Source organism: Artemia franciscana, chromosome 19, assembly GCF_032884065.1.
Source record: "Artemia franciscana chromosome 19, ASM3288406v1, whole genome shotgun sequence".
In the NCBI taxonomy this organism is placed as follows: domain Eukaryota; kingdom Metazoa; phylum Arthropoda; class Branchiopoda; order Anostraca; family Artemiidae; genus Artemia; species Artemia franciscana.
Window position 1 is genome coordinate 15,375,395 of NC_088881.1, and position 15,407 is coordinate 15,390,801.

Consider the following 15,407-nt stretch of genomic DNA (forward strand, 5'->3'; position numbering starts at 1 on the left):
TGTTTTCAGGAGCAATTAACTAAATAGATGGCCATATAATGTTAGAACAAGGCTCATTTGATCACTAATTCTGTGTCGTAGTATCTTTTCAAGGGCCCAAACCGGCAGGAGGGTAACCGGCCACCCCTTCAATGTTCCTGCAGTCTCACATGGGATCAGATCAAATTCTTAACAGAATCGTTTTAATAATAGAAATGTGCTTTTAGGGGTGACACGATAAATGCAACCCCGCAGAGAAAGTCGTAAATTAAACGCTTCAAAACTCCAAATGGCCTTTACAACCCCTGCGTTCACATTGGCACACACTGGCACGTATTTCTTTCGACTCATGATCTTTCTTTAATAATAATTTAAGAGATGGCTCTAAATAGGTAAACATTGGTGATTGAACAATCCTAAGACTGCAGCATGAATTTCTCAAGTCGAAAGATCCTAAATACATTTTTCACTGAAATCACAACGAACAACGAAGCTCACCTTAAAATGAGCATAAACTTCCTCAAATAAGAATTATTTTGCTGTTTCTTAACCCCTCGCCTAAAAAAAATAAATAATAGATTTTTTGATTTTTTTTTATATGTATATATCAGTATGTGTGTAATATGTGTGTCTTCCTTCTCAAATTATTTCTTTCAAATGGAAAAGAAATTAAAGGCTTAGTTAAATTTCAATTTGAGCTATATATTGCTATCAGTAGTGGACACACGATATTTTGGCCTTTTTTTACCATTACTTTAGTTTTGCTATTTTTATAAAGAGCTTATTTTCGTGACTTTCCTTCCTATGAAATCTGTTCTCCTCAAATATATAGCAAAATTGATGTTTTAAGCAAAAATTTCAGTTCAAGTAATCTAGCTTAGCTTTTTTTGGACTTTACAAGCATTGTTGTCACTAATAACTGATTTTTAAGCCTATCCAGGCTAACAATACTCTAAGTTTAAACTAGTAATTAGTTTAAAGTAGTACTTAGTTTAAACTATTAAAAAATCGTATTTGGAAGATAGAATGCAGACTATAGTTGTCAGATCATCAACATCATTAGAAAGAAAAATAGAATGCAAGGTTCACGAAGGTTCGATCCTAGAGCCGATAATTTTCTTGATATATGTTTCGGAAATAAAAGAATTTATAACTAATTGCATGCCACTAACATATGCTGATGACACAGTAATATTGTTTAAGTCATATACGGTAGATGGTTTGTTTGCTATTATGGAGATCACTTTAGCTCAATTGTCTAGTTATTTGCGAATGAATCGTTCATCATTAAATGTTTCGAAAACAAAATATATGATATTTTCAAATATACAACATTTTGAAAGAAAGAAGATACTTTCATTTGGAAATGTAGTGATTGAAAGGGTAACCAATTTCAATTATATGGGACATATTATTGATGAAATAATTACATGGAAAGATCATGTGAGGGCACTTTCCATTAAAATTTCCCGAGGGACAGATATTTTAAATATACTAAAGCACTTTGTTCCTCATGAAGCACTAAAACTTTATGTTATACTCTTGTTTCTTCATATTTAGAGTATGGATGCGCTCTTTGGTCTAATTCGTTTAATTATAATGCACGTAAAATCTATGTAACACAAAATTGGACAGTAAAACTCTATTTTCATATAAATACTCTAAAAGTGATTCATTCCGCCTGACAGTAGTTCTGAATGTTTCTAAAATATCTATGCTCCAAGTTGCAAGTTTCGTATGCTCATTTATCAATTCTTTAGCATCTCTTGGACTAAGACAACTTAACATGTTTCAAACGGTTTCAAAATATCATTCATACCCAATAACCTCATCTGAAAATAATTGCCTCATATCAGAAATGCGCCACAGCCTTAGAGGTTCACTGTCATTACGACATGTTGGTGTAGAGATGTGAATTATGTTGCCTAACTATATACAGGAATCAATTTCGCTAAGTTCGTTCCAAAAGAAACCTAAAAATATCTTATTGAGTAGATGAAAAAATGCTTACATTTTTTGTTGTTTAATTTTTTTTTGTTTGGTGTTTGTTCAGTTTTTCTGCTTAATGATATTAAAAAAGGATATTTTTTGTTCGATGATATCTTTGTCAAATATTTATTATGTTTTTATGAAATGATTGTTTTCGCAAATCCCATATTGGCCATTTATAGGCAGTGGCATATTGTCATTACGATTTTTTTTTTTTTTTTTTTTTTTTTTTTTTTTTTGTGTGTGTGTGTGTGTGTGTCAATAAATCAAGTCAAGTTATTCACTTTCAATATAGCTTTCATTTGTTTCAAGTCGTTGTCGGATCACTTTTAACGCCTTTCTCTTCAAATCGCTATGCATATTTTTAAGAGGTTCACTTAATTTTGTGTACATAATTTTAGTTTAGATATTTTTTAGTGCACGATGGAAAACACTTCTTGGGTTCAATTGCAGAAACCGTCTCCTTCTCTCTGGTACGCCTATACAGAATAATATGGCTGAATTATGGGCACTCCTCCATTTCATCATGCCAACATTATTTGATTCTCATGATGAATTTAGCGAATGGTTTTCAAAGGATATAGAAAGTACAGCGGAGGCAAAAGGAACTAAAAATATAGATGAAAGTACGTAGACTATTTGTGATTTACACCCAAGTGTAGCTAATAAATGTTTATTTCACAATTACGATCGGACGAAGCTTATTTTTCCCATTTTATTTCTAAGGCCAGAGTGGTGATTCACCACTGGCTCACTGTCAATATTTAGTTATGCCAAACTAAATATTTGTAGACTTTGTCAAATCGATCTCTTTGTCGATCTTCAAATTTTGCCAAGCAAGCTGGGAATTTCAGATACCCTGTTATTTTGTGTATGTTTTTGAGAGTTACATCTCTGTTGAGTATTTTTTTTTCGGAAGGTGGGGGATATACTTGGAGTGAGTGTAATAGGCTCGTATAGTGTGTACTAAAGCAATATTCCTTGTGAATACAACAGATTTCTGCTCATATAAAAAGTAATACCGGAATTCTCATTTGATTTTGCCGAACTCAGACATGCAAAATATGAAATTTAACAAAAAGTCTCCAAAATATTCAATGTTCTATTTTCCTATTGGTGAAAGGATGTACCTACAAAAGTTATTTAATTTTGTAAAAAAGAAAAATAGTTTTGATGACCAAAAAAGCAGGGAAATATTTTTTCAGCACAGAATATGCTTGGATTAAATAAAAAAATAGGTTTTTTTTCAACTGAAAGTATGGAGCAACATTAAAACTCAAAACGAACAGAAATTATTTCGTATATGAAGGGGTTGCCCCGTGCCTCTGAAAGTAAGGAGCAACACTAAAACTCAAAACGAGCAGAAATTATTCGTATATGAAGGGGGTGCCCCGCGCCTCCATACCTTGCTCTTCATGCTAAGTTTTTAGCACTTCTGAAAAAGCTTCCTATTATAATTAAACGGCCGTTTTGTTTTAGGAGTTGTCCTGAGAGAATTGGGACAAACAGTCAAACTTTAACTTAAAGAGCAAGGTATTGAGGCGGGGGGCAACCCCTTTATATACGAAAAAGTTTCTGTTATTTTTGAGTTTTAATGTTGCTCCTTAATTTCAGTTGAAATTTTTTTATTTGTTTAATTTCTGATCGTTTTCCAAATAATACCAGTAAATCTGGCTCACATTCAATGAAAAATTCCCTCCCCTCACAGGAAACTCCTCTGTGAAAAGTTCCTCCCAAGTAAAATGCACCCTCCCTAAAATTCCTTCTGGACAATTCCATCCTCGCTGAATCTCCCCCCCCCCCTCTCCTTCGTAAAATCTACTTCAGAAGAATCAGTCTGAAGGATTTTCCTTAGCATAGTTTCATTTGAAAAAGACTTTCAGTTCTAATTGTTTTTCCGATGCAAATTATTTCCCGGAAATCCAAAACCGTTGAAAATTTCCCCCGTAACATCTCCGTATGCAAAATTGAATTAGTGAAGAGAAAGTAAGACAAATAAAAAGAACTTCGTATAATATTTCTGTAAAATCCTCCAATGTAAAATTTCCTCTGGGAAGTTAACACCTGGAAATTTCCCTCCACACGGAAAATTACCTCCACAGAAACTCACCCAAAGACCCCCCTCTCTGGGCCAAAAAATGTCTGTATACTTACCAAATACAAATACTAGTGAATTTTATAACTTAAAAAGTCCTATCCCCAAAGACGTGGAGGGATCTTGTTATCTCCAAAGGCGTAGTTTTGGACTTTTGAACTATGCTAAATACCATTATTGTCTCAAAATTTTGATCAGATGTTTTTGCAGAAAAGGGGGGGATTAGAGGGGAGTTGTTGCGAAAAAAAGAGAAAATTGAGGGTAATGTCGAAAAAATGAGAAAAGAAAAATGAGGGTAATGTCAGCCACCAGACAATAAAGAAGCGAAAATGATCGAGGCAGATATTTCGTCAGGTACTTCCGCCCAGCCCTTTTCAGTGCTCAAAAAAAGAAGGAAAACTCGCCTTTTTAATTAATTCTAAGTGCGCAGAAGAAAGACTGAATCAAACAAACCAAAAAACCGAGCCATAATAAATGAAAGACTATTCAGCAATTAGATTCGGCAAGAATTCTCGCTTAGTGATTGACTTAGCTTGTCTAATGGCCTGATTTTCATTAAAATTGTGGTCATATGATATTAATTTAAACTGAAGGAAAATGTTAATGGAATCCTTTAATTTTAAGTTATTGTAAGTTGGATTTATAGGAATATCTCCAGTATCTCTAATTAAAGCAAGGTATCTATTTATGGTTTTGTTTTTTAAATTTCAATTTCCTTCCTAAAAGAATGTGAGAAGCCATTTATTTCAAATATTGAAGCTGCCTCATCAAAAAGAAATACATGCTCTGGATTCTCAACAATATGGAGTTGTTGATCAGTTTTCATCAGTTTTATCAATTGATTTAATCCTTTTTTTTCAGTAATCTGTATTTTATAGACATTTGCAGTAGGATTTACTTCATATCATATATAGAGGGGATTGGGGGAGGGTTAAGACGGCTTTCTTTCAGCTAAAATTTTAACATTTTGAGGGGTGTAGCTCGTGGACTCCACTGATACAAATCGAAAGTCTTGCGCGATTGGGCTTCAAATAACCTACAACATGCCAACCTTTCTTGATGGGAAAGAGGGTAGAGGGGTCATGCGTCTGTTCCCTGCCTCCTGTCTCCAATCTCACAGATTGACAGTATTGCACTTTTCTGATTTGCATAAGATGCTACTTGCCTACATTTCTGATAAATAATTGGGAGTGGAGAAGGAGACCAACTGCAGCGTTTACGATATATATCATAAAAGTGAAGTTGTCAGCACTGTGAGATTTCCGAAAGGTATATTAATATTATTGTTAACCTAACCTGACTGAATCAAAGCTTAGGTCAAAAAGGCCCAATGCTACCAAAAATGGTGAATCTTATGAACGAAATTTTAAGCGAAAAACTAATTTCATGTACTTTATTAAGCTCATTAAGGTTTTTTGGTGACTATAAAAAAACTAAACAGCTTGTATAAACAAATGCAGGTCAACTTTCTGATATCATTATTGCGAAAGAAATAAAGGGTAAACTCTTTTTTCCTGGCAGTGAGAGAACTATTAAAATTTAGGAGGCCCATGTTTTCTCCCTTATTACTGATCTCATGCCATTGCCTCAGTCCCAAAAGCAGAAATTTAACTAGATTGGGATGTGTTATTGATGTGTGAATTGATGTGGTGATTGATGTGGGATGTGTGAATTGGGTTTGTATTTACTAGTCTAAGAAGATCTACTAGTCTAAGAAGACCAGGGAACCATTACATACCTTGACAGCTTTTAGTTTAAGGTTTGTGCTTGAATGATAAACTGCTTTCTGCTTGATTATCTGCTAGAACAGAACTTTCTATGAAACTCTGAGAAACGAAATGTTGATGGAACGACTTTAATAGACCCCTCCGATGTATACTGTAAAACTTTGCTTCAACTCGCGCACTATGGCCTCCGGCTTAGACAAAAGAAAAACCACCTTTTGGCCTTGGGCAAGAACTATGCGCCACTTTCCAAAAAGGTAACTTCGTATGTCACAATCTGGCCTGAGGTTCATACTTCCTGTAAGGACTGCAGAGGTTTGGCGCTAACATCTGTCTTGCAATAAATCCCCAACATAGAAAAAAAAGAAAGTAAAACTAAAGATTTGTTGCTGCAGCGCATTTCCTGGCAAATAGCTGCTGTGTGATTGCTGTCGTGTGCAACCTAAACCAGAATGTTTAGATAAGACGAGACGGAGAAAGCCTATTTGTCAAATGTCAACTTGACGCTGTGGTTAGTTTAGCAATGAAAACAATGGTTTAAAGTTGTTTGTAACAAGGTTAGCAACAAAGAAGGTTATTTGTGCAAATTGATGTTTCATTAAAAGTTTATATACTAAAATACTTGAATAGATACATAACCACTCGTTATAGTACTAGGCCACCAAAGCCAACACAGCTGCGTACGCTCCGCCTCTTTCCCAATTTTTCGGAGCTTCCTTCTTGGCTCCCTCATTTGAAGTTCCCACTTCCTTCAAATCTTAAATAACCCATTCTCATCCTATTGTGGAAGAGATGGTGCTAGTTCTCCAGAAAAAATACCTTTATTGGCTAAACTATCGAAATGTTTTTATATTTTAACGTTTCTTTTTTTTTTATTTGGCTTTGAAAACTCCTTCCTTATTAGAATCTGAACAATTTAAAGAAATCCTATTGGTGATTCTGATTGAGACTCCTATCAGGATTGTCTACCAAGCATCTATAAAAGTGTTTGAAAAAAGGTTTTACATGGTTTATAAAGATTAAATGGTTATAAGTAATTGGGTTTTTCTTACTTCACAGAGCATCTGACAAGACTTCACTTGATCTTAAAGCCATTTATGTTGCGTCGAATCAAAAAAGACGTGGAAAATGAACTCTCCGAGAAGATCGAAATCATGTTATACTGCCCTCTTACGTCGAGACAGAAGGCCTTATATAATGGTAAGTCGTATTTTCAAGTTTCGAACGCGTTATTGGAAGAAGGAAAATATTCCACAAAAATTAAACCTTCGTTCAGATGGGATTTCGTTTGGTTCTTTTTTTTTATTACGATGTGAAAAAAAATGGCTTTCTAAACTTTGCTTCCGGTGCTTTCTGAAGTCTGCTTAATGGTGCTTTCTTAAGCTTGATCAACTTCAAACGCCAGTTCACATTGTATGGATTTGCATAGTTGTAGTAATTTGCTGCAATAATTAAATGCATAGTTCACTTTTTGTATACAGATTTGTTTCTTTGTTTAGTCATAACTCTAAAGTATCAACTTCATAGTGTCCCAAGTCGATGCCTAAGAAACCAAAGGTTTGTGACTAAAATATTATCCCTTTTCTATCTACCTACTATAATCCAGTGGGTTTTAGGGGGTTTTGGTGAATAACTTTGGAATCTTGAAATATATATTATAAGAAATATAAATTCATAAGAAAAGTAAGCTGTGTGCATATAAAAGTGAGCTGACTGGTGAACTGCTCTTGGAGCACATATTTCCTCGTATAGGCACCTATTTCAAATTCGTGATCTCCCCTCTTATTATTATAAGTACTGTCAATACCTTCTTAATCTCCTATCTTGGCCAAGGAATGCCAGAGTAACCACAAAATATAGAGCTCTTGCTACCGTTATAAAATTATCCCCTTTTAAATGCCACATATTTGAAATACAGGAGAAATGGAATTTTGTCAAAGCAATATAATATTATGAATATCCATAGAGAAATTTTTAAATATTCAAGCCCTTTCAATTTCAGGCTAAGTTTTGCTTGGCCGAAAACTCTTCCTCGTTCTCCAACCTTGTTTGGGCCATAAATACTGACTTTTTGCCTACATTAAATCTAAAAAGTTGGTAGAGAGAAGGACCAAGCACAACTTAGACTTGGCTTGTTTTTACACTGTATCAAGACTGAACTCGGTTTTGCACCGGGTCGGGGGATTTTTTTGCACCAAGTCAGTCTGTAGCTTACCATTTAGAATTCTTGTTTGTGCCAAGACTGAAAAGTCCTTACATATTTTCGGTTTAAATAAGATGTAGTAGATTGGAGGGTCCAGGCTCCTATGGTCCAATTCTGCCCAGTCTCAGGAGGCTCCAATAAAACGTACTTTATTCTTATTTTATGTACAAGCCCGTTCCCAAGGACTGGTCAGGGGGCACGGGTAAGTATGGAAAAGGATATTTTGACGATTTTGCCTTTGAAACACTGAACAGTTTCTAACATAAAATTGTTTTACTTTTTGGAGGGCGTTAAGGGGAAAGGAGGGCTCAGGCTCCTATGGTCCAATTCTGCCCAGGCTCAGAAGGCTCCAATAAAACGTACTTTATTCTTATATTCATGTACACGCCAGTTCCTCAGGACTGGTCAAGGGGTGCGGTTAACAATGGAAAAGGATATTTTTGACGATTTTTGCCTTTGAAACATTGAACGTTTCTAGCATAATGTTGGTTTTAATTTTTGGAGTGTTAAAGGGAAAGGTGTGTCAAATATTCAACCTCCCAAGATTGAAATTGAACGTAAGGGCAGACACTTACTTTTGCTCTACTTTTCCTTAAGGTGCAAGGCCGTATGGTCTCAGACTAAGACCTTGTCCTAGTAAATTACTGATGTTATAATACAATGTAGTGAATTTGACATTATCTTGTTTTAAAAAAATGTTCAATATGAGCGTGTAGAGCCTAAGTCAGAGAGGTTGTAGACAAACGAATCAATGGAATTTGCCTTATTTATAGATTTACTTGTGGGAAAATTCAAAATCATTTGGATGGGCTTGGATTTTTATTCTTATAAACAACTGAATTAGTAATATTTAGAAGTATCTTTTATATGTTTTTGGAAATAAAATAAGCTTTTTTAGCTGCAATGTAGACCTTTTAAGGTAGTCTTTGAATGCAGAATTAAAAGGTGAATGAAAAGAAGTTGATATATCCCAAGGGTATGCTAGCACAAGTGGGGACATGAGAGATGCCTCCCTTCCCCAAGATTGATCCACAGAACCCCTCCCCCTTTTCCGAAAAAAAAAAGACTTAGATTTAAGATATAATATCTTTCATTTTTTGACCCACTCCCACAAAAATTACTCTAATTCCCCTCCCGCTTCCCTCTTAGGGCAAACTTTTTTGAGCAAACTGTTTAAAGCGTTACTCGTATGATGATCTAATCTTTATTTATTTTATTTTTAGATGAACTTATTAACAATTTCAGTTATTAGAAACCTTACTATTTTACTTTTGTATGTTTTCAATCAAAGATTCAGATCTGAAGAATAGAGTTCTTATCGTGCTTTAATTAAATAGGAACTAATTTTACCAAATACGGACTGAAATATACTTTTTTTTTTTTTTTTTTTTAATTCTCTTTAATATCTTTCTATGACATCTTATAGCGGTGAAACAGAAGATCAAAATTGAAGACTTGCTATATTCTGGACAGAGCACTTCAGTGGCATCTTCTGCTACTTCTAATTTAATGAACATTGTCATGCAGCTTCGGAAGGTATTCTTCTTTTTTTTCTTCTTTTTTCCCTTAACAGTATTGTATGTTAGATGGGGTCAAAGTCCTTTGTTTTGTTTCTTTCTCTGTTTATTTTTCTGATCTGTCTATAAAACAAATTTTTATGAGCTAGTTGCACAATCTCTAGTGTAAAATCTACAAAGCCCAGTACTACTTGATAAATTGATATCAGTTGGAACAGTAACGCTAGATAAACCGACTGAACACCAGAAAATTTGATAGGAACTCGAGGGCGTATCCAGAAGTTTTGTTCGGGGGGGGGGGGGGCTTTAAAAAAGAGAAACTTTAAAAAACGTATTAAAAATTGCATGCATTTCGTTACTTTTCACGAATCATACAATTTTTTCTTTGGGGGGGGGGATATACGGAATATAGGAGGATTGGACATTCTTTTTTTTTACGATCTTAATTATGATTATAATAATAAATAATTCCTCCTGTGCTATATGTGGCGCATGGAGCATTTTTAAGGAATTGGTAGGAATCTATTTAACCGATGGGCTTCTTTCCCTGTTGGCCCGGTGGCAGCTGGGATGGCCCGGTGGCACCCCAGTATTGTCAAGCAATCCACTCTGCTACCATGAGTTATCTGAACTATTTACTTTGGAAATGACGAAGTTCTGTGGAAAACCATTAATTTGCGAGGGGAATTAACCTTCTGTCCTTTTTGTACTATCTTGGATGTGGGAGAAAACAGATCCATTCTAAGTAGATAATGTATCTAGAATTCTGAGAGAGCTTGTCTCTGTGCCTAATGCGTTCTGTTTTAAGTCTTTGTTCTCCAAATAGGCTGAACGATTTTTTTTTCTAGGGGAGCAGCTCATTTTTGAAATACATTGTCTTAAAATCTTGTATAGCCCAGGTTCTTTTGAAAGTACATTGAAATGTCCAATAAGACATCGGAAAATTTGAGACCATCTATTGAAATTTGAAGTTAAGGGAGAACTAGCTAGTAAGATAAAAAGTGATGCAAAACTTAGTAATTGAGTTTAGTTTCAAAATACTTATGAAATTAAATGGCACCCGTAAGATGGCAAGGCAATCAAGAAAATTATAAAGCCTATCTCAGATTTATCAGTCCTTTAGTGCACCCTGAGTGTACATGAGTGTGCACGTTTTGCGAGGCCAAGAAACTATCTATAATGGGTGCCTCTTTTATAGGCATCTGTAGCCAGAATGTATAGCATCCTTCTAAAAGCCGAAGGGAAGTTTCAATATGCACTTCCTTAGATGACTGGAATCTCGGGAAAGATTGGCAACGCTTTTGGTGTGCTATCGATTGGTTTTGTTTGCGGTCAGAATCAGTTATTAATACGAAAAAAAGAAGGAAGCGTAAGAAGAGTGTGGAAAAGTCCTTACAATTCGTAAAAAGAACGCATTAAGTTGTACACAATTCGTTATAAGAAAAGGCAATTAATTTGCAAATTCAAAATTCTAGAATAAATTATTACAGAAGTCATATTAACCCTCTGTCCTTTTTGTACTATCTTTGATGTGGAAGAAAACACATCCATTCTAAATAGATAATGAATCTAGAATGCTAGTTTTGGTCGGTTACGAATGTGAACAAAGGCAGGTATGCATGCGCACCATGTTAATTGTCAAGACGAAAGGCAATTAAGCAAAGTATTTGATATTATTTGAAAAACAGAAATCTACCTATTTTTTGTCAGTTTACATTTTGGCTGATGCTGTTTCAGGGGAGGGACAGAGGGGGCACGAGTGCAGAGATTTTAGGGGTACAAAATTTAGATTGAGAGGCGCAGGGATTTTGTGGGTAATTAATTTACGAATTTGAAATTCTAGAATAAACTAAAAAAGAAGTCACATCTATGCTTCCAAAAATATGTTGAATGGATATCCAAACTCTGGTTTGGACTTGTAGTCTTTTATTGATCACCTTGATTTCTTCGTGTAGACTTTTTTGAAAGAATGCCAACCAACGAGAAACAACGGAAACGGAATGAAAACCAAATATTTGAATTGGAAAAGGGCCAAAGAACCCTTTTTGAAACTGCCGATATGTGACCCTTTTAAACGTGGTGCCGTATGTATAGGGTCGAAAGCTCAAAATTGTTATTTTGGTTTCTCAACGTGCATCTGTGTGTATACATACTTTATCCTCTTGTGTAATCTTTTTACTTTGAGTTGTATCGACATGTTGATCGCTGTTTTTTATCTAGAACTAAGATTTTTAAATATCATATTTGAAAGTCGATCTGAACGACATTGGGAGATATTCCTCAATATCTACATTGAATGAAACTGTTATTCCTCTGTCTCAGGGACGACCTGGCCCTCTAGCCTCGATCGGGTGGCTTGGACCAAAACAAATAGAGTCTAATTCTGTGAGGCCTTTTCTCTCAATTAGTATCTAATGATTCTTCAAACTGCAATATACCCGTGAGAAGAATTAGTTTGATTAGAATGCAGGAAGATCGATTAGCGAATGTCTGACTCCTCGCCGAACTATAAATTAATTATTATAGAAATAATTATGTTAGAATATAAGATGGATATTTAAAATATTTATTATGGCATTTATTAGTTTAATTTAATTTATTTGTTATTGTTAGATTATTATTATTTTTACAGGGGCTTGGATGGTAACTGTCTTTGCCCTATGCACTGGATGGGGTCAAAGGATCGATAGGTTTTAAATGTGGGGATCGATCAAGGATTGGTGTCTTCTCTTGTTGCTTGAGTTCTCCATACTACGAGCAATGGAACCTTATCGAGATCAATGGAATAGTGCTCTTGTAAATATTTGTGCTAATAATAAAAGGAACTGAACTGAATATAATTCAGGTCTATTCTGACACTAATTCAGGATTTTCAGCTGTACAAATGTACAATACATTTGGGTGTCCGAATAATCAACTTAGTTTTATTTAAGTAGGTAAGATCAGATTACTTCATTATGACTATTAAGTAAAGGTATAATTAATTACACATGGTATCAATACATGGAAAATAAACATGGAAATGTCTAAACGGAGCCATCAGAGAGCTAAGCCAAAAGTTACGGCTAGCTATTATCAAATAAATTCTATTGATTTATAAACGCCAAAAGACAAAAACAACTTAACAACAAAGAAAAAAGAAAGAAAAAACGACACAACTTAGAATGGCAGGGTACTAAAAAAGGCTACTCTGACGTGGAAAACCACAAAACCGTAAAAAATAATAATAATAAATGAAATATAACTATCAAATCGTTGATTAATGCTAATAGTAACTTACACAGTTATAGCAATAGTACTTGTTTGTGATCAATTCATTTGCGTTTTTAGGTATGTAATCATCCTGAGCTGTTTGAGAGGAGAGATGTAAGATCGCCATTCAATGCGAAGCTTGAGCCCTATCAACTATCCAGATTAGTATTCCAGGATGGCATTCTTTCAACAGCCATCCCATCAAAGCAACACATACTAGAAGGAAAATTGACAATTTGGCGACCGGATTGGATTATTCAAAGTCTATTTCCAAATTCTGGTACTTTATATGTTTTTTCTACAATTAGCCATGGCTTGATGCCTGCAACTAATTGATTTTAACTCAAAATCAACGGACTCTTTTTTTAAGCTTCTGGTCTCGAGGGTAGAGGCGGATCGACATTTCTAAAGGAGCGTTTAATCAACTACCTCATTCAGAAGTTGGCGTAGTTGGCATTAAAACTTAAGACGAACTTTTTAAAAGAGCAAAAATCTTTAGCGTAAAGTGCGGGGCGTTGAGGAGGAAAAGCCCCTTTCATATACGGAGTAATTTCTGTTCGTTTTAAGTTTTGATGTTGCTCCTTACTTTCAGTTAAAAAACTGTTTTTTTATTTAATTACTGAACGTTTTTGATTTAATGCATGTTTTGATTTTGGCTCTCCGCACATAAAACGAGACTTGCATATTCATTTTTTTTGGCTAAATGGCTTTCTCATAGTTTTAATCGGAAGGTTTTGAGAGAAAAAGGAGCGGGGGGGGCCTAGTTGCCCTCCAATTTTGGGATTACCTAAAAAAGCAACTAGAACTTTTAATTTTTTACGAACGTTTTCATTAGTAAAAAATATGCGCAACTTAGTAATTAACTTACGTAGCGAACTTCTATATTAGTATGTTTTATTACGTAAATGAGGGGGCTCACCCCCTCGTCAATACCTTGCTCTTTACACTAAAGCTTAAATATCGTACCAATTCCTTAAGAATGACCCCTGAATCACAAGGTCCGTAGAATAAATTACTAAAGAAATTACTAAAAATACTTTAGTGCAAAGAGCGAGGTATTACGAAGAGGTGAATCCCTTATATGCGTAATAATTTCTGTTCATTTTAAATTTTAATACTGCTCCTTACTTTCAGTTGAAAAAAAACTTCATATTTATTCTTTCATATTTTAAAATAATACTAGAAAATCTTGCGTCCCCTTCATTGAAATTCTCTTAATTGAAGATCCTCCCACGTAACCTTCCCCCCCAAGCCATAAAATCCCCCTGAAAACGTCTGTATACTTCCCAATAACCATTACTATATGTAAATACTGGTCAAAGTTTGTAACTTGCAGCCCCACCCACGGGAACTGTGGGGGAGTAAGTCTTCCCCAAAGACATAGTTATTAGGTTTTTGACTATGATGAATAAAATGGCTATCTCAAAATTTTGATCCGGTGACTTTGGGAAAAACTGAGCGTGGGAGGGGGCCTAGGTGCCCTCCAATTTTTTTGGTCACTTAAAAAGGGCCCTAGAACCTTGAATTCCCGTTAGAATGAGCCCTCATGAAAAATTCTAGGGCCACTGGGTCGACAGGATCACCCCTGAAAAAAAACGCACCCGTGATCGGTCTTCTGGCAAAAAATGTGGATATCCATATTTTTGTAGATAGGAGCTTGAAACTTCTACAGTAGGGTTCTCTCATATGCTGTATGCGATGGTGGGATTTTCGTTAAGATTCTATGACTTTTAGAAGGTGTTCCTATTTTCTAAAGTAAGGAAAATTTTCTCAGGCTCGTAAGTTTTGATGGGTAAAACTAAACGTAATGAAACAAATATATTTAAAATCAGCATTAAAATGCGATTCTTTTGATGAAACTATTTGTATCAATTTTTTTTTAGAGTTTCGGTTACTATTGAGCCGGGTCACTCCTTACTACAGTTCATTACCACGAACTGTTGATACTTGTTACTTTAATGGAATGTTATTAAATTGGGTATATCAATAACCTTTTAATCTCCTATATTTCAAATCAAGTTACTTTTGGAATACTTATATGTCCATCATATATATAGAAATACAACTGTGATGGAGTAATAAAGGAATAAATAAAAAGAAACGAAAAACTTATAACAAATACAAACAAAACCAAAAACAGAAGAACTAACAAGAAAAAATACAAATAATGACAATCTTACACTGGGATAAACACATGATCATCGAAGGGTCATTTCATGGGTACCTTCACGAATGATCTGCTTACCATTTTTTATCTGCACCGTTTACGCTGGACTAGCAACTGCGTACCGCGAGGATAGGGATCTTTTGCTATTCCAAAGAGGCACCCATAGCAAATATTTGTATATTTATACACTTCTGTATATCCTTAATGTCCGAAACAGTAAGAAGAAACCAAAATGGTGCAAGGACAAACAAATGTGGTAGAATAGTTGCATTATACACGGTAGCTAGGATACAATAGTTGAATTTGAACTTCAGTGCTACTAGTAAATCGTTTGCTCTCCTAGAATTCCTGGCAAAAAATCTTTCAGAAGTTGACGCGTTGCGCAAAGGTTTGACCCCAATCGGTACACCAAGGTTTGTCAGTGTATCTTGTGCTTGAATAACATGTTCACCCACCTAAACATTCGTGGAGCATTGTGAGT

The 15,407-nt window shown here is 35.0% G+C and overlaps 1 protein-coding gene across 4 annotated transcripts in view; it reads left to right on the forward strand.

Moving 5' to 3' along the window:
- LOC136039331 (chromatin-remodeling ATPase INO80-like) overlaps positions 1-15,407 on the forward strand; it is a 138,516-nt gene that overhangs the window by 44,972 nt on the left and 78,137 nt on the right. For all 4 annotated transcript variants that reach the window (XM_065722956.1, XM_065722954.1, XM_065722953.1 and 1 more), the window contains exons 12-15: positions 2,386-2,594; positions 6,847-6,987; positions 9,417-9,526; positions 12,838-13,039. In XM_065722956.1, the coding sequence (XP_065579028.1) occupies positions 2,386-2,594; positions 6,847-6,987; positions 9,417-9,526; positions 12,838-13,039 (662 nt within the window). The remainder of the gene's footprint in view (positions 1-2,385; positions 2,595-6,846; positions 6,988-9,416; positions 9,527-12,837; positions 13,040-15,407) is intronic.